Source organism: Acomys minous, assembly GCF_964271855.1.
Source record: "Acomys minous genome assembly, chromosome: 16".
Classification (NCBI taxonomy): Eukaryota; Metazoa; Chordata; class Mammalia; order Rodentia; family Muridae; genus Acomys; species Acomys minous.
The window spans coordinates 17,918,372-17,943,399 of NC_140498.1; the positions used below are offsets into that span (position 1 = coordinate 17,918,372).

Here is a 25,028-nt window from a genome sequence, read left to right on the forward strand (position 1 = left end):
CTCCTACTCCCAGCCTCCTTCCTAGATGTTGTTACTGTTAGAGTCTTGTTTGATCTTGGAGTGTTTTGTTTCTCTGTCAGCAGATACACAGACAGGTAAGTATAGGTTTATGTGTGCATGTTTTATATATACAAATTTATATATGTATCTTGCATTTGTATTATTCTCTATCTTTTCAGTTAATGTATTTGATTTTACATATTAACTCAAAGGCTTTTAAAGTTTTTAGGCAGGTCTCATTATGAAGTAGGCACAGGACTAAGTTCCATGTATTCTGTTTTGTTTTGTTTTTCAAGACAGGGTTTCTCTGTGTAGCCTTGGCTGTCCTGGACTCGCTTTATAAACCAGTCTGCCTTGAATTCACAAAGATCCACCAGCTTCTGCCTCCTGAGTTCTGGGATTAAAGGCATGTGCCACCACACCTGGCTCCAATCTATTCTTAAAAATCATCTATAAGGAAAATGTAATGTTAAGTCATTTTGGAGTTGGTATGTGTATCATTTTCTTTATTAAGAAAAGTAATTTCTACAGTATAATTAAAGTTAGATTGAGACAGTTCTCCTTTCCTGACATGGGACCCATGTCTTTAATCTCAGCAGAGGCAGTTGGATTTCTAGGCTAGCATGGTCTACAGAGCAAGTTCCAGGACAGTAGGTGCTACTCAGAGAAAATCTGTGTCAAAAACTAAAAAAGTAAAATAATACATTGAGATGTTATTTTCAACATGTCTTAAGTGGCAGGCATGGTAATTAGTATTTTTTAAACAAAATATTTTTTCTCTTCTTATTATCTTTCGCTTGTTGTTTGGTTTGGTTTAGTTTTTCAAGACGGAATCTCTCTATGTCCTGGAACTCAAACTGTAGACTAGGCTGTCTTTTGACTCACAAAGACTGAACTGCCTCTGCCTCCTGAGTGCTGGGGTGAAAGCTGTGAGCTACCACTGCCTGACTTGTTCCTGTTGTCTTAGGTCAGATTTGCTGTTTGCTTTAATTACTTTGTTGTACATGATAGCTAAAGTTTCTTTGAAGTTTTGGGGATACCGTTTATGGGCAAAACACTTAGCCTTTGAGGATTAGCCAGATCAGCTTTCTACTAGGTATGTGGCTGTAGCACCAAGAATTTTTTTTACTGTTTCTTTGAGACAGGGTCTCAGTCCAGGCCAACCTGTAACTAGTTGGGTTGCTGAGGACCTTGAACTCCTGACCCTCCTGTCTTCACTTCCTAATTTCTGGGATTACAGACATGTAAAACCACGCCTAGGCATTTTATATGTGAAATATCCAATATAGGAATAATCTGCCAGACCTAATACGTGTATCTGGAATGTCTGTTTGCAGAGTGGGCAGGCACCTTCCAATTGGCTGGGAGCCTGGATAGGACAGAAAAGGAGAGAAAAGAATTTCTTTCATGTCTCTTAAGCTAAAGACATTTTAAAAAAAAGATTGTGTGTGTGTGTGTGTGTGTGTGTGTGTGTGTGTGTGTGTACATGTATGTGTACACACATGAGAACGTACATGCCTGCAGGGACCAGGAAGAGGACATCAGATTCCCTAGAACTGGAGTGAGCTAACCAACGTGGTGTCAGGAACCAAACGCCATCCTCTGCAAGAATAGCAAGGGCTCTGTTAGACCACCTCTCCAGCCCTGTGGCGCATGCTCCTTTTGCTCGTGGGCTGGAGATGTAGCACAATTGTGGGGTACTTACCTAGCATGCAGGAGGCCTTGAAGTGATCACTAGCGCTGCTTAAACTGTGCATGTGTTGCATATGTAATCCCAACACTAGAGTGGTAGATGCAGGAAGAAAAAAGATTCCAGGACTTGGACCAGTAACCCTCGGTTTCTCAGGCCGAGCTGAGCTGTGTTTCTGGCACCCTGGGGTTGTTGAGTTTATAGACCACTCACTCGTCATGAGCTTCCCTGCCCTCTGTAATTGTCTGAGTCAACTGTCCTAATGAATCCCCCTCACATGTCTGTGTGCTGTTGGCTCTTTCTCTCTGAAAGTCAGAAGTGGCGAACTGTATACATTCCTGTGTCAGCTGAGCTCTGAGACTGGAAACTCATGTGTTACATGTTTAAGTCTTGTTAAGTTTTATCCTCAAGAAGTAATTTGAAATCTAATCTGCCTCCCTTCTTTAGGTAAAGGAAGGAATATATCTGAAGGAAAGTAGAGGTGATCTAACATAAGAATTGTAGTAAGCTCTCCCCATTTTGTCAGGTTTCTAGTGCAGTACAAAACAACAGGTGAAAGCCAAGTGTAGTGACACACATAGGCAGAGACAGGCTGTGCCCACTGCTTACTGGGCAGTTCCAGTGTCACCGAGAGATCATGCCTCAAAAACAAAAATACTGAAGCAGACCATGAGGAGTGGCCCTCCACACACATACATGTGCCCAAACCGTCAAAGAAACAATGCTGGTGAACTTCTAGCCTGTCCTTTTCCTTTCATTATCTTATTCTTTTTATTTTGTGAGCAGTAGTTAGAATTCCCACTGCTTACAATACAAATGAAAATTGGACCCCAAAGCTTTTTATAACCAATCACTAAGCCAAATACTCATTTAACCTTCACAATGGGTGGCATTATCACCATATTCCATGCAAACTGAGACTTAGAGAATTTAAGTCAGTTTGCCTATTAAAAATTGAGGGCATTGTAATCTGAACCTTGGTATGCCTGACTCCAAAGCCATGACCTTTTACTTACTGCGCTTTCAAACTAAAGTAACAATAGAAGCTAGCCTAGGAAGTCCTGTCTTTCTGATGACTGCGCGGTCAGATTAGGGGTGTTGCGTAAGAGTCAGTCCTACAAAACAAAACACACACACATACACACACACACACACAGACAGACAAAACAACAACAACAACAACAAAAGAGTCAGTCCTATGTACAGTGTGGTAGCATTTTATACTAAAGAGCCCTTTTGTGTAGTCAAAGTCAGCTCAAATGTTAGATCACACTATATTAAAGCAACCTTTCCATATTCCTAATGAAGAAAAGCAGTAAACTAGGTTCTCCACTTCGAGGCTCCAGAGAGCACAGTTGCCTACAGTGGATCTTGGGTTGCCTCAGCCATATAACCATGCCACTTTGGCTACCGTTAGCTGTTTATAATAATGCCTTTCATGAATCTGCACAAAGGTAGCCTTAACTTTTTTCTTTCTTCATCATAGTCTCACTGTGTATCTCTGGATGACCTGGAATTCAATGTGTAGACCAGGCTGGCCTTGAACTAACAGAGATTCTCCTGCCTCTGGTAAAGGGATGTACCACCTCACTCAGCTTTACCATATTTCTTGATAATTTTATAAAAATCTGAAAATAGTGGTTCTTGAGGACACAGTTGGATATAACCCTTTAGCACCATCCAGAACCTTCACTGCTGGAAGCAAGGTGTTGTCAGAATTCTGCTCCTCCCTCCTGCTCCCACAGCATTGAATTTCTGCAAAATTTCCCCCTACATTTCAGTGTTACCTCTAAACTGCCCCTTAATATTTGTCTCTTGTAATTCGTTGTAATCACCAAGAAAACTACCAACTTTGTTGTAGTTTTTGTAGTTGTTTATCACTCTTGCCAAGCGGATTGAATGTCTTTTTTGTTTCTGTCTTTGGTTTTTTGTTTTTGTTTTTTGTTTTTGTTTGTTTTTTGTGTGTTTTTTTTGTTTGTTTGTTTTTTTTGTGTGTGTGTTTTTTGTTTTGTTTTTTTTTTGAGACAGGGTATCTCTGTAACAGCTCTGGCTGTCCTGAAACTCACATTGCCTTTTCAGCCTGAAGGCAGAAATTGTATCTCATGTACTCTAAAGTAACTAATAGTCTGGGCCCAGAAGAGAGGAGGGAATAAAGTAGGGGAAGACTTCTGTTTGCATTGATCTTGCAATTTGTTAAAAATTTGTTTTTAACTAACACCATAAGAGCATCAATATTATACATGTTAATGGAGTCTTCTGCTCTTCAGATCAGCAGGCTATGTAGCAGCGGTCCTGGGAAAGATGACCTCTACTAGGTTGTAGATATGAAATGTCATGTCTGGGTCCAGAGTGGTGATAAAACACCTTTAATCCCAGCAGGCTGAGGCAGGCAGAGCTCTCTGAGCTCCAAGGCCAGCCAGGACTTCACAGCGAGACCGTGTCTTAAAAATATATAATAATTAAAAATAATATCTGGTTAATTTTTCCACTTTAGATAATTGTTTTGTATGTATATAAAATGATCACATTTAATGACCTTTTACAAATACATGAATGTTTTGTAAGTAAGAGAGTACACAAAAATACATGCTCTACTCATTTATTAAGAGGCTTATCCCCTGCCAAAGAAGCAACGTGAAGGTCATGAAGGGGCAGTGCAAGCTGCTCTGTCCTTCCTCCCCTCAGGTCCCACTGGCTGAATCTCCCTCTGGTCAGTTTACACCGTTGTAAGGAAGGCAGTCTCCTTATGCTTGTCAGTAGCTTGTTTAATTTTGTTATCTAATACAATATTTATTTCTAGATACAGGAAAGGTGGTTACAGGATAACCTTACGCTAAGAAAAAGAAGAGAAGAACTAAAAGAAGTTGAAGAAGAAAGAAAACAACATTTGAAGGAGATGGGACAAATGCAAGTTTTACAAATGAAAAAGTATGTTTTAGTAAATACCATATGTTGTTTATTTTTGAGGCTTCCTTGAGCAGGCTGGCCTGGCTCCAACTCATGGTGCTCCTGTCTCCATGGGGCACTATGGAGCTCCCATCACTTGTGGGCTGGAATTACAGGCTTGGTCACCGGATTCAATGTAAAATAGTGTTTTATTTCAATGAAGGTTGATCTGAGTCACAGCACCAGATAATTGAAAAGCCAGAATGAGCTAATTGCAAGACGAAGTTGTAGCATATAAATGCAGGTGTATTGGGAGCAGCTCTCGGCTGCCATGCAAGGGGAGGGATGGGGTAGGGGGGTTGGGGGTGCGGGGCGGGACGGGGAGGGGGTTGGGGGGTGCAGGGCGGGACGGGGAGGGGGGTTGGGGGGTGCGGGGTGGGATGGGACTTGCAGATAGAGAACAGAAAGAAAGGGGAGAAGGAAAGACACAGAAAGAGGAGGGATTATGTAGTGTAGGGGGAAGGGAAGCTCACGGTAGGGGTGAGGTATGCCAGCCATGCCTACCTGCAGGTAGCGACCAAGGATATCTAAAACCAAATAAAGGTCCTTATTATTATAAAGGAAGCAGGAGCTGGAGAGCTGGCGCAATAGTAAGAGTATTGGCTGCTCTTCCAGAGGACCCAGATTGGATTCCTAGCACCCAGTTTTGTACAATAGCGTGCCCTCCCAGATCCTTCCCCACCCCCAACTTTTTTTTTTTTAATTTATTTATTGGTTTTTTTCAAGACAGGTTCTCTGTGTAACCTTGGATGTCCTAGATTTCAAAAAGCCTACTTCCTGAGTGCTGCGATTAAAGGAGTGCACCACCACTGCCCAGCTTGTTTGTTTTGTTATTGAGACAGCATTTCTCTATGTGGCCCTGGCTGTCCCTGGGACTTGCTTTTGCTTTGTAGACCTGACTGATCTTGAACTCAGAGATCTATCTTCCTCTGCCTCCCAAGTGTTAGAATTAAAGGCATTCTTTCTCTTTCAAAAAATAAAAGCCACATACATACACACAATTAAATCAGAACAAAAAGACCAATAAGACAAAAAAACAAACAAACAAACAAAAAAAGCCAAATACAATGAAACGAAAAGCCCACAAAAAACTATGGAAGCTGGGTAGTAGTGGCAGATGCATTTAATTCCCATGACTCCTGAGGTGGAGGCAGGCAGATCTCTGTGAGTTCAAGACCAGTCTGATCTGCATAGAAAGACCCTATTCTCAGAACAACAACAAAAACCATGGAGTTCATTTTGAGTTGGCCAACTCCTTCTAAGCCTGGGGCCTGCCCTGGAGTGTGGTTGATGCCCAGCCTTTGCCTGCAGGTATCAGTCACAAAAGCTTCTTGGTTACGGAGTAGAACCTGGTGTCTAACTTCCCTTCTCAGTGCTGGGACCTCATCGCAAGTCAGAATTTTTTAAAACTTGTTTTATGAGTATTTTGCCTATATGTATATGTGTGCTCCGTATTCAAGTAGTGCATGAAGAGGCGAGAGGACAGTGTTGGATCCCCTGGAATTGGCTTTAGGTGATTGTGAGCCACCATGTGGGGTTCTGGGGATTGAACCAGGGTCCTCTGGAAGAGCAGCCTGTGCTCTTAACTGCTGAGTCATCTTTCCAGCCCAAACCACATTTAAACAACAACAGAATTACTTCTGTGATTAAGATTTAGCTATTTTTAAAGACAGGGTCTCACTGGGTAGCCTCTGCCTCCCAAGTGCTGTGATTAAAGGCCAGGCCTATCTGCACCTTAACAAACCTGTCACTACTAGAAAAAGGCAGAAGTATCAACCAAATGGATAATCAGGACTACTATGTGACAGTGCCACGAGCTGGTGAGCAATACACAGCACATACAGGGTACTTACTAAGCAGCTAATAGAGCCAGGCGTGGTGGGAGGTAGAGGCAGGCGGATCTCTCTAAGTTCAAGGCCAGCCTGATCTACAAAGCGAGTCCAGGCCAACCAAGGCTACACAGAGAAACTCTATCTCAAAAAAAAACAAACAAAAACAAACAAAACCTAAGTAAATAAATATAAAAGTAAAAAATAAGTGGTTGATAAATAAAAATTTAAGACATATATTGACATCTGTATAATCTGCTAGAGTACCAGAAGTTTTTGAGTATTTACCACCTTTTGGTCAGAATTGTGATTTTTAGACTTTTTGTAATAGAGACCAAATTTTTGAATGAATTTTACTGTAGAAAATAATTTGACACTGACATTTGTAGATAAAGCTAATTGAAACCTGTTATCCAGTGACTTCTCGCTCTTGGCCATCGTTGCATCCTTAGGTCTGAGGCAGAGTGTGTGACTTTGTCTCTGGAGTCCCCAGCAGTCCTTTACATGGTCAGCATCTAAAGGCCAGGGCCTTTCACGGAGCTCGTGTGTGGTCAGGGTTCTTATTTGGTGCACAGAAATTAGCTGCTCAGCTGCTCAGAAACTTAAATACTGCAGAAGTTTGGGAGGAAGAGAACTAGCTCAGATGTCTTAGAAAACAAGGAGAACCTCTGTTGTGTGCTTGTCCCTGAAGAGAGCGGCCCCAGCTTAAAGGGACTTTCTGCTTAGGTTGCTGAAAGCTAAACAGTGGTCCTCACTAATCATTTCCCCTTTTCTAGTGAACATCAGAAATTGGAAGAGAACATAGACACTCTAAAAAGAAACCACAGTTTGGCATTGGGGCGTCAGAAAGGCTATGAAGAGGAAATTCTTCACTTTAAGAAGGAGCTCCGAGAACCTCAGTTTCGGGATGCTGAGGAAAAGTACAGAGAGATGATGATCGTCATGAGAACCACAGAGCTGGTGAACAAGGACCTGGACATCTACTACAAGACCCTCGACCAGTAAGTGCCTCACTGCTTGGTGCTCACTGCGGTGGTAGCAGCTGGCACACTGTGGCCATCTTTTTCCCATTTTTGTCTTTTCAGTATATGAGATTTCTTATATACCATGGAATGAAAAATTCTTATGTATGAGTGTGTGCTTACATTGTAAAGCATATCTGCCCTAACCGGTCCAAGAACTCTACTGTTAAACGCTGGCTGGCATCCACTTAAATGCTCTCTCATCTCAGCCTTCAGCCATCTCTTCACCCTATTACAGTAACGAAGATGTTTGCTTTCTCTGCTCTTAAAAACCAGGTTTGAGTCATGTGTGTTGTGTTCAGCTTTGAGAGTGGCATCACATTTCAGGTGCTCTTCAGGACTTGCTGCTTTGGCTTTTCTGTTTTGCTTTGGCTGTAGTTCATCCATGCTCTCATGTACAGGGTTCTGCCATGAATCCCTGTGTCCCGTTCTCCTGTGCTTGTACTCCTAACACAAACCTTGCTGTGGATACTCTTTGGGCATCTTCTAACAGAGATAGAAGATAGCTGTATTTGTGGCAGTGGGTTGTGGGATATCCCTGATTTTACAGAATACTGGATTGTTTCTTAAAATAGTTTACTAGCCTGATATGGTAGCTCAGTGCCTATGGTCCCAGCATGTAAGAGGCTGAAACAGGTGAATTATTGTGCATTTAATGCCATGGGGTTAAAGTGAGAAACAACTGTGGCCTTTGTGTACAGTCCTCTGATTCATTTTTAGTATTTATTTATTTTTGAGACTAAAGCATTTTTGTAGTTGAACCTTTAATCCCAGCATTCAAGAGGCTGAGGCAGGTGGATCTCTGAGTTTGAGGCCAGCAGGGTCTACAAAGTTGCCTTTCAAGACAGCCAGGGCTACACAGAGAAACCCTGTCTTAAACTCACAGAGATCCGCTTGCCTCTGCCTCTCGAGTGCTGGGATTAAAGCCGTCCACGCCCAGCTGAGAAACCCTGTCTGAAACTCCCTTTCCTTCCCCAAAAAAATCAGAATAATATTTTTAAATTATTGATTTATTAACATATCAATCATATGTATTAATAGAGTCAGTATATTTCCACACATGTGTGCAGTATGAGCTGATGGGATCTCACTAGCCCCTTCTCTAGTTATGAGTGTTTTATTTCACAATTTGGGGGGGTAGGGGCAGCGGAGGATCTCACCATGTAGCCTTGGATAGCCTGCAGCTTTGGGATATAGACCAGGCTGGCCTCCGACTCAGAGATCTCCCGCCTCTGCCTCCCAAGCCTGGCATTGAATGCATGTGCCACCATCATCAATCTTTCCAGGACATTTTTAAAGCTGTGTTTAAGAGGGAACATGTAAATATTTGTCTTTCTGCTGCTGTCTTTGGTTTGTTGACTTCCTTTGGAAAATATGTACCTGGAAATAGAATAGCTGGATGATATGGTAAGCCTACTTCAAAAAAATGTATTGCTTTTGTATGTTTGTAAGAGGGTGTGTGTGTGTGTGTATACGTGTACGTGTACACGTACTTAAATGCCATGGCACCCCTGCAGAGGTCAGAGAACAACTTTGTGGAGTTGGTACCCGACTATCTTTGCGTGGGTTCCTGTGATTGAGTTCAGATCATCAGGCTTGTACAAGTGCCGGATCTACTGAGCTTTCTACCTTTAATTCTTGGTTTTTGCTTGCTGGTTTGAGTTAGGGTCTAAACTGTATCGTCTAGGCTGACTTTAGACTCACAGAAATCTGCCTGCTTCTGCCTCTGGAGTACCTGCTGGAATAAAGGTGTGAGCCACCATTCCAGTTGTGTTTGTTTTGAAGAATTTTCAGGCTGATTTCCGGAGTATATGAGAGTTCCTTCTCATACATCTTAGCCAGCATTTTGTTTTACTGTAGTCATTCTGAGTGAGATGGTTTCTCATAATACGAATGGTGTGTATTTCACTGATCGCAAATGATAGCTGTGTTTTTGAGTTTGCTGGCCATTTGAATTTTGAGAGGTACCTGTGTAGCTCATTTGTCCTTTCTTTAATTTATTGGACCACTCGATTTTTGTTTTGTTGGAAACAGGGTTTCTCTCTGTAGCCTTGGATGTCTTAGAACTCACTATGTAGACCCAACTGGCCTCAATCTCAGAGATCTGCCTGCCTCTGCCTCCTAAATGCTGAGATTAAAGCCATGTGCTACCACGGTTCAGCAGACCACTCATTTTTTAAAGTTTCATATATGTTCTGGATGTTTACCCAGCCAAATGAGTAGGTAACATGTTTTCCCCCTTCTGTATTCTCTTTACTCTCTTGATTGTTTCCTTTTTTCTTTCTTTCTTTCTTTCTTTTTTTTTTTTTTTTTTTGGTTTTTTTTTTTTTTTTGGTTTTTTGAGACAGAGTTTCTCTGTGTAGCCTTGGCTGTCCTGGACTCGCTTTGTAGACCAGGTTGGCCTCGAAGTCACAGCCATCCGCCTGCCTCTGCCTCCCGAGTACTGGGATGAGTGATGTAATTTTTTCTGCTTTTGTTTTTTGTTCCCCATACTTTTAGATTCTTGTCTCCCCCAAAACAAACCCTCACCTACTGCAGAGTAGTTGCCCAGTGCTCCCTTCTCCAGTTTGAGTTTCATTGTTAAACATTACCCATGTTGATTTTTGTGTGTAGCTTCATACTCTGATTCCCAGCCTTCCGTGTACAATTCACAGCAGAGACTGTCCTCTGCCGCTGTCTGTTGTTAGCACCTTCCTTGAGGCCAGGTAACAGTGGGGACATACTTACATTCCTACACTCCGCCTTGCTGCATTCATCTGGTATCTGTTTCTCTGTCGGTGCCGTGCTGTTCTGATGCTGTAGCTTTTAGACCATTCTGTGGTAATGTGGTAACTTTCTCTGTTGTCCCTCTTGTCCAAGAGTGCTTTGACTATTTGGGTTTTGTCTGCTTGCTTCCTTGTTTTATGGATCCATATGAATCAAGGACTTTTCCCCTATTTATCTGAAGGATGTCATTGGTACTGTGATACGGATTGCACAGAATTTGTAGGCCAGTTTGGGTAGCAAGGGGACAGTTCAATAGTACTTCACTCCCATTTTATAAATTTGGACACAGACCATCTTTCCACTTTTTTGTGTTCCCTTTGAGTTCTGTCATTCGTGTTTTACAGGGGTTTTTTGGGTTTTTTGTTTGTTTGTTTGTTTGTTTGTTTGTTTGTTTTGTAGTGGTCTGTCTTTCTCTTTATTTAAATATATTCCCAGATTTTTGTTTCTATAGCTGTTGTAAATGAGGTTGTTTTTATATAGTTTGTCACTGGTATGTGGAAATACTGATGTTTGTGTGTAGATACTTGTGATTAGTTTTGTGTTCTTTGTCTTTCAGGACAAGGTTTCTCTGTGTAGCCTTGGCTGTCCCAGACTCACTGTATAGACCAGGCTGGCCTTGAACTCACAGAGATCCACCTGCCTCTGCCTCTCTACTGATGGTTAATCTTGTCAACCTGAATACATCCTCGAATTTTGGAAACTGGGTGTGGTGGCTCATGCCTTTAATCCCAGCATTTGGAAGCAGTCACATCTCTGAGTTTGAGGCCAGCCTGGTATACATTGTGAGTTCCAGGACAGCCAGGAATATATAGACTGTACATTTTATAAACTAGGGTAGCCTTGAACTCGCAGAGATCTGCTTGCCTCTGCCTCCCTGAGTACTAGGATTAAAGGTGTGCACCACCACACCAGGCGGTTTTGTTTTAAAAGAAGCACCTAAGAGGTGCCCAAGAGGTTGTTCAGTTGCTAAAGTGCTTATCATGCAAGCATGAGGATCTGAGTTCAGATCCCCAGACTCCACATAAAAAGCTGGGCACAATAGTATGTGCCTTTAGTTCCAGCATTAGGAAGAGGGACATAGGGAAGATCCCTGGGGCTTGCTAGCTGCCAGTCTAGCAGAGTCAGTGAGCTCCAAGTTCAGGGAAAGACCTGTTTCCAGGATAAGGTGGAACGTCATAGAGGAAAACACCCAGCATTGACCTTTGTCTCTACACAGGCACAGGTGCATGCACACAAAGCTCATAGACAAGTAAGCTCCTGGACCAGTGTGTCTGTGAGGGATTTCCAGAGGCAGTTAGGGCGTCAAGGCTCTGTCTCAAGTCATTGGTTTAGTCAGCACAAGATTTGAAGCCAAGGTGGTGGTGCGCCCCTGACTCCCAGTCCTCGAGGTGGAGGCAGGAGAATCCACTCCAGCCAGATAGTGAGTTTAAAGCCACTCTTAGCTTCAAAAGACATAGACTCAAAGGTGTTTTGAGGAGGTGTTTGGGAAATGGTGGAACTCCTAGGAGGCAAGGCCCACGTGAAGGAAGTGGGTTGCTGAGGGCATACGTCCAAAGACAGTTCCTGGCTCTGGTCTCCTCTGCTTACCTTACTTTGCTGCCTGACTGCCATGAAGTGAATAGCTAACTTCTTCATGTCCTTCCTCTTGTTTATGCCTTGCCATGCAGGCAGCTGACCATGAGTGAAGCCCAGCAAAAATAAATCATCCTCCCTTCGTTGTTTATCTCAGGGAGTTGATCGCCACAAAAAAACTTACTGAACAATCTTGTTTGCCACAACTCTGATAGGAATTTAGTTAAGGTCTTGAAACAAATTACTAGAGAGCCCTCTCTGCTTCCCTGAGTAGTTCTCTGCCCTCCCAGCGACTTCCTATGTGTCTGTAGGGGGTGCTCTGCTCTTCCTGTTTTGTTTTAGTTCTTTAAGAACAGATGCTGTGGGTCTGGCAGTCTTAGCACTGACTTGGTTGTGCAGTGAGGAATGGGATCCCACTGGCAAGGTGTTGAAACAGGTCAGGACACATTGTCAATCAGGAGCTACCGTATGGAATACAGTCAAAGATACCATATGGAAAAGTGAAACTGGGAATTACACAGCAGGGTCGACTTTCTCTAAAAGTTGACAAGTTTGATCTTCACAAGGCCTGCCAAACCTATAATACAAGCTAAAAGTACTGTCTCTGGATACAGAGACCCACAACCAGGCATTAGGTGGAGCTTGGGGAATCCTGCAGAAGAGGGGAGGAAGGATTGTAGAAGCCAGAGGGTCAGAGACACAAGAAAACCCACAGACTCAACTAACCTGCGCCCTCAGGGGCTCACAGAGACTGACCCGCCAACCGTGGAGCCTGCATGGGTCTGACCTCGGCCCTCTGCACATATGTACAGGTGTACAGCTTGGTCTTCTTGTGGGACCCTAACAATAGGGGCGGGGTGGGGGCTGTCTCTGACTCTGCTGCCTGCTTTGGGAGCCTTTCTTCCTACTGGATTGACTCTCTAGCCTTAATAAGAGAGGTGGTGCCTAGTCTGACTGTAGCTTGCTATGCCATGGCTGGTTGATATCCATGGGAGCCCTGCTTTTTTCGAAGAGAAAGGGAGGAGGAGTAGATTGGTGGTGGGGTCAAGGAACTGGGCAAAAGGAGGAAAGGGAAGCTGAAGAAAAAATTACTGTCCCTGTTATATTAGGTAATTATTTACCACAAGCTTCTGTTTCCTATTCTATAAAATGGAAATTTAAAAAAAATCTATACTCACATTCACTACAGAGATAGTTAAAGACAATTTAGAATAAATCCCGCTTCCTCTGCCATGTTCCTCTCTCCCTTCCTCTTTCCTTGTTCATTTGTTTAGTTTTTGAGATAGGGTTTTACTCACTGTACCCAGGCTGGCCTGGACCTTCCAGTGTGTAACCCAGGCTGGCCTGGACCTTCCAGTGTGTAACCCAGGCTGGCCTGGACCTTCCACTGTGTAGCCCAGGCTGCCCTGGACCATCCACCGTGTAACCCAGGCTGCCCTGGACCTTCCACTGTGTAGCCCAGGCTGGCCTGGATTTTTTATTAGTCTTCCTCCCTGGGCCTCCCAAGTGCTAGGATTCTTGTCTAAGCCATTGCTGGCTCCTTGCTCCAGTCTTGAAGTTCCTAAACTTTCTTCCCTACTCACTTTAAAAAAAAAAACAAAAAGAAAAACAAAACAAAAACAAAAACCTAACTCTGTAAAGGAAATAGAGGTTTCTGTTGCTCTTATCTAAATATTCTTCAAGATTAAATGTCTCAAAATTGGGAGCTTTACAGAGGAAACACTGTACTAACTATATTAGTCGTAACCAAATTAGTTTGTCCATCTGTAAAGACAGGGTATCATGTACTGTGTTTATTTGTGAGGCTAAGCAGCCTGCCCAGGATTACCTAAGTAACTAGCAGAGGTAGACTTTAGAAGCAGGGCTTTCTATTTGTGTGTGCTAAACTGCTACTGTGGTAGCCCTTGTTAAACCTTTGAAGGAAGCCGGGCTTGGTGGCGCACGCCTTTAATCCCAGCACTCAGGGAGGTAGACACAGGCTACTATCTGTGAATTCATGGACAGCCTGGTCTACAGAACAAGGTTAGACAGAGAAACCCTGTCTCCAAAAACCAACCAAACAAACCAACCAAACAAAAACCTTTAAAGGAAAAGCCTGTACTCACCTATTTTGTACTTATAGACATGTTTATATTATATAAATGCGGCCTAAGTCAACTTTCTGATAGACCAATTTTTCACTTATTTTATAACTCCTCTAATAGATAAAACGAAATACAAAATTATCATTTATATTCAGATTTTTGATTGCTGACATGTTTGACACTGTTCTAATAAAGTGTATACAAATATAGAAGCAAATTATGAAAAAAGCAGCTGGGTGTGGTACGTATACCGTTAATCTCAGCACTTGGGAGGCAGAGAAGTAGATTTTTGTGAGTTCAAGTTGGCCTGATCTACATAGTGAGTTCTAGGATAGCCAAAGCTATGTAGAGAGGCCCTGTCTCCCCCCCCTCAAAAAAAGCCAGAAAATAGTACATCATGGTGGATACTACAATGAACACTGAAAATGAGCAATATAAGACTGAGGAGGAGCACAGTGGGGAGGGGGGCATGACCATGCCAGGTGCAGAGTATGCAGCAGCCACAGGAGCAGGAGACAGGCTGAGTGTGCTGTGCTGAGCAGCCATGGTGAAAGAGCATGTGCTGCCTTCTGGGTGGAGATGAGAAGGTACAAGGCCAGCGAGAAAAGACCAGCCTGGTGCCCAAAGAGATGGCGGGGGAAGACTTGGGTGTAGCCATGAAATTGAGGAACAGTGAGAGTAATAGAGTTGAGACACCTCACTACCAGGTGAAGGAAGGGAAAGGCTGAGAGGTGTTGTGCAGTGGGCTCTTTGGAATACGTTGCTATTCCTGAAATGAACAGGATTTGGGAGAGGAAAGGGAAAGTTCTCTGCTGGGTACTTTAATGTTTATGTAGGCTTCTAAATAAAGAATTCCAGCTGAAAGTTAAATACAGAGCCCAGTGTCTAGAGTACACCTGTGACATTTGAAGCTGTGGGTGGTGTTGCAATTGGAGAGGGTGTGGCTAGAGAAGGGAAGTGAATAGAGACTGGTTTACAAGCGGGTCACACTGGATTAACTTCTGAGGAATTGAATAAGATGGGCTGAGAGGTGACCTTGAAGTTGACAGATTGGAGGTTTATGGCTAGGACGCCAGCAGATGAAACTAAAGTTGGAGTTGGGTGAGGAGAAAATGGTAGGAGAGAAATGTGGATAGCACATTCTGCTATAAAGGGAGCCAGAACTTGAGATCATATGTAGAGGGAACTGGGGGAACCAGTGACGGGTGGGAGCGTTGCTGCATTGAAGGGGCTGCTGTGAATTTAGTCCTCCTTGTGTACAGTGTGTGGCTCTGGAGGCCTGGGGTGTGTGTGTGCCTTAACTGTCAGAGTACCCTGTCCAGGAGCCCTCCAGCTGTCACTCAGTAAGGCACCGTGTGCTTACGTGTGTGTCAAAGAGGTCATCAAAGCCTGCCGTAACCTGTCCTTTCCCTCAGCTGCTGAGTTGGCCAGGGGCATGCCTTGATATCTTTAGGCTGTCTGGCCTGGGGAAGGAAGGGCATTTCCACAGAGGAACGTGAGGTATCACACTGAGTAAGCAAGGAGGAGCTGGGAGCGCTGTGGAGTCAGCCAGGAGTGGGCGGAGGTGAGGGGGTGCAGGGGTGCTTTCCAGAAATGTAGCTTGCTTAGGAGCAAAGCCAGACAGACTGCTCAGTGAGGTCTCGTATCTACTAATCAGATGCGTTCTTCTAAATAAGAAAAGTGGTGGTGAATTTTTCTTCAAAAGGAGTCTCTGTGAGGTCTCTCCTGCAGTGATGTCTCAAGATTTATATTGTGATCCCTAAATTTGCTTTCTCCCTTTCCCTCCCCCAAAAAGTCTAAAATTTCCCTCATTGTTTCTCATCTTAGAGTAAAGCACGCTGTCAGTGTCATTGCTGCACAGCAGTCTATTTAAGGTAACACAGGAAATTAGCAGTGCATTTTCGAGAAGAGCTGATTAGCATCTGTTATTAGTAATCATCTGAGGCAGCAGTAAGCAGAAGCATTGACAGGCACACTAGCTGAGAAGGATTCACACGGCGTAGGACGCATGACCCCACACGGCACATAGTTTAAAAGAAACTGGAATATGTCACTTGCCCAAAAGGTTCTCCAATATGTGTTTTCCAGATGTGAAACATCATGTGTTAACACCATTCTGCTTCTAAGACTTGAGACACATGCAACTCCCACAGCTTTATATCTGCCAAGGTGTTGAGAGCCTGAGTTCCTGCCTTCAAGGGGAGCTCTGGTTAAGAACTTTATTCAGGACTCATTCTGTGATGATCACAGATGCATTATGGTTCATATGGTAGCATCCTGTAGGGGACTGATTATAAACCCAAAGATAGCCAGTGGCATTTCACATTTACTGCAGGGTTGTTGTTTTAAGCAAATGTTTATCTTGTGGTAATGGTTGAACCATTGCCTAATGTTAGAAGCTGATATTCAGAAGGCTAGCTAAAAAGAAATTAAGTTTAATAAAGTCATAATAGTTTTAACTTGGAAAAAGGTCACTTAAATTTGCCAAATTAAGGATTTTGTGTTCAGCAAGAAGAAATCCTAATTTATTTGAAACATGGTACTCATGACACCGTTTCTTTGGGCAGGTGGACTTCTGCTGACCCAAATGTAAGGAGGCAGGAAACTCCCCTGATACTGAGTTCTGGGGCAGTGGGAACATCAGCCGGCATTAAACGGGCTAATCATGGGGGCTGGAGAGACGGTTCAGCATCAGAGCCTGTGCTGCTGCAGAGCTTCTGGGCCCACACCAGGAGGCCACAACTGCCTGCAACTCTAGCTCCAGGATCCTGTGCCCTGGGTTACTTTGGCACCTACACTCATGTACACAGGCTCGCACAGACATATGTCTATATACACATAATTGAACATAGTAATATTTTTAAAGGCTAATAAACCATAGCCAGTTTTTTGGCAAGGTATGTTTCAAGGTTGGCAGTCTTAAACACAAAGATGAAAATAGTATATTTTGGAAAATGCCTTTGAAAGTATCTTTATTGCTTTTTTTCAAGCATGATTTACATTAAGTTTTTTTTTCTTTTTTAAATGTACCACTTTTTAAAATTAATTTATTCTTGTTACATCTCAATGGTTATCCCATCCCTTGTATCCTCCCATTCTTCCCTCCCTCCCATTTTCCCCTTATTCCCCTCCCCTATGACTGTGCCTGAGGGGGACTTCCTCCCCCTGTATATGCTCATAGTGTATCAAGTCTCTTCTTGGTTGCATTAAGTTTTTATGCTTTCAAGTTAAAGTAATAATTACCAAAAGTCCATATGTATTTGATCTGTTCAGTTATTAGTCAGCGAGATGGCTTGAGGTCTAGGAAATCTAGTTCAGGGTTTGCCTCTGTACTTGCTATTTTGAGCACTAATTCAGATTTTGCATTAATCTCTTGTCTTCTCTGCCTAAGTCCTGTAAGATGGTTTGGTCAGACATTGAGGAGGAAGCTTGGGTCTCTAGATGATGCTGTTCTAACCTTAGGCACCTGCTTTCTCATGGCTGCATCGTAAGCATTTGATTCTACACTGGTGGCCAGATCCTGAGGTAGGAACTAGCTTTTAAAGTAACAGCAAGAGGCCTGACATGCTGCTCCATTTGTGGCATCAGGCTGGAAGCCAAGTGTGCTTGGGAAGAGGTAATCAGGCTCACAGAGCTTTCTCACTCAAAGAGCAAGTATGGCTGGCTTGGAAGCATCTAACGGGCGCCTGTGTGAAAAAGCAAGGGGGTAAGCTAGAGCAGCTCTGCAGGCTGCAGTCACCTCTGGGTTTGATTTGCTTTTTCTTTTAATACAATATTTTTTTTTAGAGAAGTTTTAGTTCTGTAACAAAGTTGCTCAGAAAGAAAGTAACAGATTTCTTACATCCCCAAGGTACCCGGTGCCTGTACAGGTACAGCTGCTTCCACCATCTGCTTCTTTGATGGAGTTAGCAGCCAGCCTGTGTTGATCCACTGCCATCCAGAGTGCAGTGTGCATCCACTCACAGCTGCTGGTACATTCTGTAGCATGGACCAGTGGTTAAGATATACCTCCCGTCACAGTAGCTTCATCAGCACAAGACTTTTTGACTTTCTGGCCATGTGCTGCTGCCTTTTCAAATGGAAACCTTTGTCCTTTGGAAGATCATATTATTGGGCTCAGGACCACCAGAACTACCATTCATCTTCACAAAATGCAACGGAGTACTAGGAAATTATTAAGGAACTCTTTCAAGCTAGTAGTGAGTATTTAATTATAAGACTAAGTGGGTTTATAAATTGCTGTTTTCTTAGAAGACAGGGTTTCTCTGTATAGCTCTGGCTGTCCTGAACTCCCTTTGTAGACGAGGCTGGCCTCATCCTCACAGAGATTCGCCCACCTGCCTCTGCCTCCCACATGCTGGGATTAAAGGCATGCGCTACCATACCTTGCCTTCTGAAAATTTTTCATATTTTTTTGAGAAGCAGTTTTTATGAGGAAATCATAGCACTTGGCATGCGTTGATGTGTTTGTTTAGCTGTTACGTACCTGTAACAAGCACTGCAGACAGTAACGTAACTCAGCCCGTTGACGGCTCCAGTTGGCACAGGGTTCTTACATGGTGCTGCCTCAGGGCTGCTTTCCCTCCATCAGCTGCAGCCTGTCCCTCACCAGCTACTGTGGTAGCTGTCCTCACCTCCACTCTCTCACACTGTTCTCACCCCTGTGCCCCACAGTGGTTCTGCTAGGCTAATAAGTGGCTCCGGTTGCCATTTTGGGAAAGACCTCCATCCTTGCCTTCTCCATATGGTCTCTGCTCACAGTGGCCCTCACCATGCTGCACAGTTTTGTTGCCTTAACTAACATCCATGTCCTCCTGGGTTTCTCTTACGTCCCTCCCTCTCAGTTCATATTATTTGTGCCACATGTGTGACAGGTAACTTGTGCTTCTCCGTACTTCACATCTACACGTCACAGAACACAGGTCAGGGTAGGCATAGGTTCAGTTGGTGACAATGCCTAATACTCACCAAAGTGCTGCTGTGTTACTAATCCTGCTTCCCTCACTGTGTGTTAGCATGCCATACACAATGTGAATGCTGCTGCTCCTCTTTCTTTTTTGTTTCTGTTCTCGAGACAGAGACAGGGTTTCTGTGTGTAGCCGTGGCTATAGACCAGACTGACCTTGAACTCAGAGTACCGCCTGATCTGCCCCCCCCCCCCCCAGTGCTGGGATTAAAGGCCTGCACCGCCATCTCCCAATCTGTTCTTTTTAAAGTAACCATGTAGTTCTTTTATGCTCATAGGTGTGTGTGCGCGCTTCATTGCTCTTAGTATCTGTGTACTCCATAAAATAGATTTTATCTGTTTCAAACATTGACATTAGGACGCTTTAAAATGTGGCCGCACCACTGCTGCAGTATGTGTGACTTCGCATGCTGGTGCAGATAGACCAGAAAGATAGCTTCTTAGAAATGAAGCTACTAGGTCAGAGGGCATGATCATTTTTAACTTGTTAATGCTAGATTGGTTCCCAAAAGCACTTTTTACCCCCTCTGTGTAGCCCTAGCTGTCCTGGCACTTGCTTTGTAGACCAGGCTGGCCTCAAACTCAAAAGAGATCCAATTGCCTTTCAAGTGCTGCATTTAAAGGTGTGTGCCACCACCACCTGGCCCAAAAGCACTTACAAAGCTTGTGTTTCCTCCTGTTGTATATGAATGTGATCATTTTGTGTCATCACCGCCCAGAAAATGCTCTGGTTAAAATTTTAATTATCTGGTTCATCACTTGTACTTTAAATCTCTTCATGGTGGCATTTGTGACTTAATTTATAGCTTCATAGTTCTATGCCTTAGTGAGGTCTTAATCCAAAGGTTACAGAAATGCTTTTCTTTCAGTAATCTTCCTGACCAGCATCTTGAGTAGCAGGTGTATGCCACCACACTGTTATTTTAGTGTGTGTGTGTGTGTGTGTGTGTGTGTGTGTGTGTGTGTGTGTGTGTGTGTGTGTGTTCGTTCTGGGGGTGGACAGCCAGCAGAGATACACATGTATGCCTCAGCATTTGTGTACAGGTCACCTGGGTTGTTAGACTTTGCTTTGATGCAGGATCTCTTATGTACAACTGGTCCCTGAGCTCCCGGAAGTCTCCTGTCTCCACTTCGTCTCTTTGTAGGAGAGCTGTATTTACAGGCACGCATTACTGCATCCAGCTTTATGTTGGTTCTGGGAATTGAACTCAAATCCTCACACTTGGCTGAGTAGGTGCTTAACTCAACTGAGACAGAAGCCCATTTTTACTCTCATTTAATTTTATTTTGGAGTGTGATTCAAAGTCATGATGCTGTTGTTTTTCTCTTTCCGGTTGATTTGAAATTTCAGTTACATTATCATCAGAGGTTTCTATTTGCATTAACTGTGTCCACAAACTTTTAATATTTCTTCTTGCCTCAGTGCCACAGTTTTATTTTTGTGTGTTCTCTCAGAATGTTAGAGTTCTGTGTACAGATTTCACTGAAGTCTCTTTTTAAGCTCTCCAGGGTCTGTTCTCTTGGGTTGTTTCTATCTGTGCTGCACTGAGGAAGAATCTGTTTTTGCAACAAGAATGCTGCCCTTGTGGACCCTTCAGAATGTGTCTACTGTTCACTTTTTTTTTTAAATTATGTATATAGTGCTCTGCCTGCATGTACACCTGCAGGCCAGAAGAGGGCATCAGATCCCATTATAGATGGTTGTGAGCCACTATGTGGTTGCTGGGAATTGAACTCAAGACCTTTGGAAGAGCAGTCAGTGCTCTTAACCGCTGAGCCATCTCTCCAACCCTCAGTTAGTTCTTTTTGCCCTTCTAGAGCCTGTACATTTAAATTTTTTCTTCCTACATATTTTATAGTTATGTTTTGTTTTGTTCCTCCCTCCCAACCCCACAGGGTTTTTCTGTATAGTCTTGGCTGTCCTGAAACTCACTATATAGACCAGGCTGGCCTCTAACTCACAGAGATCTGCCTCCTGAGTGTTGGGATTAAAGGCATGTGCCACCATTGCCCACTGACACAGGGTCTTTCTAAGCCTAATTTTTTGGAAGAGTGTTTCTGGGGCTCATCACTTCTGATGACCAGTGATCTTGAGAGGGTCCTCCAGTATGCATCTCCCCAGTGATACAAGGCACCTGGCTTTTTACAAAGGGTCTGGGGTTCTAAATTATGACTTTCACTGCAAGTACCTTGCTGACTGACCCATCTTTCCAGCTATGGGACCTGCCCCGAACCCGAAACAGTCTCTTTCCTAACAGTGTTAGAAACTATAGTAATACTATATAAATTGTTTTGAGACAGAGTCTCACTATGTATGTGGCTTTGACTGTCCTAGAGCTTAGTATGCAGACTATGCTGGCCCAGAACTCATAGAGATCTGCCTGCTTCAGCCTCCCTAGTGAAGGGTTAAAGGCCTGCACCACTGTACCTAGGCTCATTTCTGGCTAACTTGGTAATTTTAATATTTCAGTTGACTTTCTTGTATGTTTAGGCATACAGTCGAACCTTACCTGCAGAGACCGTGGCAGGCTCCCTTCTGTCACTTGTCATTTCACTCCCTTCTCGCTCAAGTCTTACAAGCTACTGTTCTAGAGTGCTATGATAGGCAGCACTTACCTTTCTTGTTGTGGGAAGAGTGCTTGTGTCTGTGTGAGATTGCATTTGCTGATGCTGTAGATGCCTGACGAGACATATTGTGAAAGAAAAGACATTTTCTTCCATTTGTCACTTGTGATTTTTACCAAAACGCAGTGTTACTGCACCAAATGTTTCTTTTAGATCCACTGGCTCATCAGTTCTTTAGTCTGGATCGCAGTAAGTTGCCTTGGACAGCTTTCTTCTTGTCTGTTGTCCTTGCTTTCTAGAGTTAGATAGCACTCGGTAAACTGAGATGGTGTATAGGGGTGGGGTGGGGTGGTATGCTTGCCTAAGATGCGCCTGGTTCCATGCACAGGAGTAAAGTCTCCACCGCCGTGTGGTCTATTCAGTGCCTTTATGAGCAAACACAGTTCTGTTTGGGGTGCTTGTTTCCATCATAGGCAAAAACAGGCCCAGATGCTCTTGCTCTTTTCAGTTTCTCCTTGCTTTATACGACTTTTATGCCCAGAAGATAGGCACACTTGAGGAGTTGATAAAACTCATCTTGTCTGTTCACTGCCTTAAAAAAAAAACAGCAACAACAAACTGTCATAATCAAAGCTGCTGGTATCCTAGCCACTTTCTGTATCTTGGGCAAATTTTATAGAATCTGTGTAGTAATTGGAGAATGGAGAAATAGTGTGTGGCTTTGAGAGTGTCTTGTCTTTCAGAAGGCGAAGCTTATTGGTGACCACTCATGTCAGCTGCTACTTTTTTAGGTGGCCTACTGCAGTCACCTTCATCATCCTCAGTGGTCGCTTGCTTGCCTACTGTGCTGACTCCCTGAAAAAAACAAACCTTAGCCACTGGGTCAGCCAACAGTAGCAGTAGTCATCGCTCTGTGACAGCCTGAGGGGGCTGCCTTTTCACACTGGAGCCATAGCTCTGGCCCTCCCGCCTGGCCTGGTGTTTGTTCCATTCACATGCTTACTTTATGTTAGTTACCAATTAAAAAAATAACATCTTAAAAGTCATTTATAAAAATTAGGATTATAGTATATAAAAGCCACGTTTTCATACGTGATTGTTCCCCAGAACATTGTATCAAGTATTTTTTTTGTTGCCGTTTTCCTTTTTAAAGAAAGTAATAGCTGGTTTATACACTCTTTATGAAAGAAGCATAAATGTTAGGCTGAGATGAGCCTGAATTAGAAAATGGAGACTTGGTGAGGCAGCATGGCTTTTCCAGGCTTCCTACTTCAGCAGCTCTCCATCTGATACTTAGACGTATTTATGTTGAGTCATTTCTTTCTCTCTGGCTGATGATCAGAAGATCACAAAATGATTGTAAAGAGGCAGCGGCATTACGTTTGGTTTCTTTTTTTGTATATATCAGATAAGAGGCCTGCAAGGAAGGAGTTCGCTCACATCCTTTGCATGGTGATAGCCCTGAAGCTTGCCTTCTGTTAGCTGCTGGCCCTGCCTCCTGAGGTTTGAGGTAGCTTGGGCAGGCATGGTGTTCAAGTCAAACATTTCTTCCTTCAGTGTCTAGAGACTGCTGCTTTAAGAGAGAATTGGAAATAAGGGCAAGCCTGTGGGCACCAGTGACGCTAGGACAAGCACTTGTGACTGACTAAAGAGTCGGGCTTCTACGTAAGTCATCCTGTTAAGCCAAAGGTGCCTTCGGGTTGGCTAAAGTCTCACCGGCCTGAGAAATAAAAGAGCATGAGGGCCTGGCTTTGGATAAACCCTAATAGTTGTAGAGAGACTTGGGTGTAGTGGCGCACACCTTTGATCCCAGCACTCAGGAGACAGAAGCAGGTGAATCTCTGAGTTCGAGGGCAACCTGGTCTACAGGACAGCCCAGGACCCAGGCTCCAAAAAATAAATTAGAAATGAAAAATTCTTGAAGTGCCAAGGACTGCCCTGGCTAGCTGCAGCCGTAGCTCGGCCAACAACAGGCCTCCTGCGGGCGTCAGGGAAGCTGCTCCTTCCCTGTTCTCTCAGGACCCAGGAAAGAAGTCTGTTAAAGACTTATTTTCTGAAAGGTTTTTGGGGTTTTTTGGGACAGGGTGTCACTATGTAGCTTTGGGGAACTTGATGTGTAGACCAGGCTGGCATCAGGTTTATGGATCTCTGCCTCCAGAGTCAAGGATTAAAGGTGTGTGCTACCACACTCAACCCTGGCAGTTTCTGAGTACTTAAAGAAGTACTTGGATCCCAGAGTGAAAATGAAGATAAGTGAGAACGCGGGGCCTGCCATATGCCTGGCAGCTTTCAGTACTAGGGAAATGGCACTGCTTGGTCCTGTTTAATTATTTTTATAGCTCTTTTCATAGTCAGCTTTTATAATTCAAAGTACTAGGGCAGTGACATTTTTATTATCGTTATTATTACATGTATTATATATTTATATAATTTAGCATATACTATTGCAGAATTATGTCTTTCATATAAATAGTACATATTGCACTAAGTGAAAGTGGCTTTTTTTCCCCAGAGCAATAATGAAATTTCACAGTATGAAAATGGAAGAAATTAATAAAATCATTCGTGATCTTTGGCGGAGTACTTATCGTGGACAAGGTAACTAACATGGTGTGTCCCAAATGCTTTTTCCAAAGCTCTGTCCATAGCCTCCCATGTATGGCCTTATTATGCCAGCATTGCCTTCCTAAACCCCTTCCTGAGCGTGTCTTTGAGATTTTTCTAAGAATTCTTATCTTTGCAACATCTTATAACAAAAAGAAAATGCAAAGTTTCTCTTCGGAAGCCCTGTAGGACTCATATTGGCTGCAGCAGACACAGTTAGCTGATGACATAATGGGTTCTGTGAAAGCTCAGATAGGGATAGGCCCCAGTGTGATAAGAAATGTACCCAAAGGAAACTCTTAGAAGAGGTGCCGGGCCCAGGCGGGGGGGGGGGGGGGGGGGTGAACCATCCAGGCTGCATCTGGCCAGAACACGTGCCTCCTGAGTCTTCCTGGCCAGAGAGTTTGCAAGGCAGCCAGACTTCCAAGGACACCAGATTCACTGTTGTCCCCAGGCTTCCCTGACACTGTGTATAAGTGACAGAGGTGCAGGGTGGGTTCTCTAAACTACTCTGCTTTCTATATCAGATATTGAATACATAGAAATTCGATCGGATGCTGATGAGAACGTATCGGCTTCTGATAAAAGGCGAAATTACAACTACCGAGTGGTGATGCTGAAGGGGGACACAGCCCTGGACATGCGGGGACGATGCAGTGCTGGACAAAAGGCAGGTATCTCAGCAATCTAGGGAGCCAGGTAAAGAGCTGAAAGATAGAGCCGAGGTTGCAAAGCCCTACGACTGCCCTTACGTGAAAGAGACGCTCTTCACAGCTCTCTGGCCACCTTGTTAAGCAGACACGACTGCCATCACTCACTGCCAGCTAGCAGGCCCTGCAGCGCTCTGAAGAGAGCTATTAAGAGAAAGGGTCGAGTTACTTAAACCCATTTTCACTTCACATCACTCCTCATAGTAAAGACACTGTTTCAGGGGCCCAAAGATACATTCTGACATAACAATGGTTAGGAGTGTCTCAGAATTAA

At 43.7% G+C, this 25,028-nt stretch overlaps 1 protein-coding gene across 1 annotated transcript in view; it reads left to right on the plus strand.

The window, feature by feature from the left end:
* Window positions 1-25,028, plus strand: part of RAD50 (RAD50 double strand break repair protein) — a 66,225-nt gene that overhangs the window by 36,881 nt on the left and 4,316 nt on the right. Inside the window, exons 20-23 of the mRNA XM_084763008.1 lie at window positions 4,491-4,618; window positions 7,242-7,466; window positions 23,953-24,038; window positions 24,572-24,714. Coding sequence (XP_084619134.1) covers window positions 4,491-4,618; window positions 7,242-7,466; window positions 23,953-24,038; window positions 24,572-24,714 — 582 coding nt within the window. The remainder of the gene's footprint in view (window positions 1-4,490; window positions 4,619-7,241; window positions 7,467-23,952; window positions 24,039-24,571; window positions 24,715-25,028) is intronic.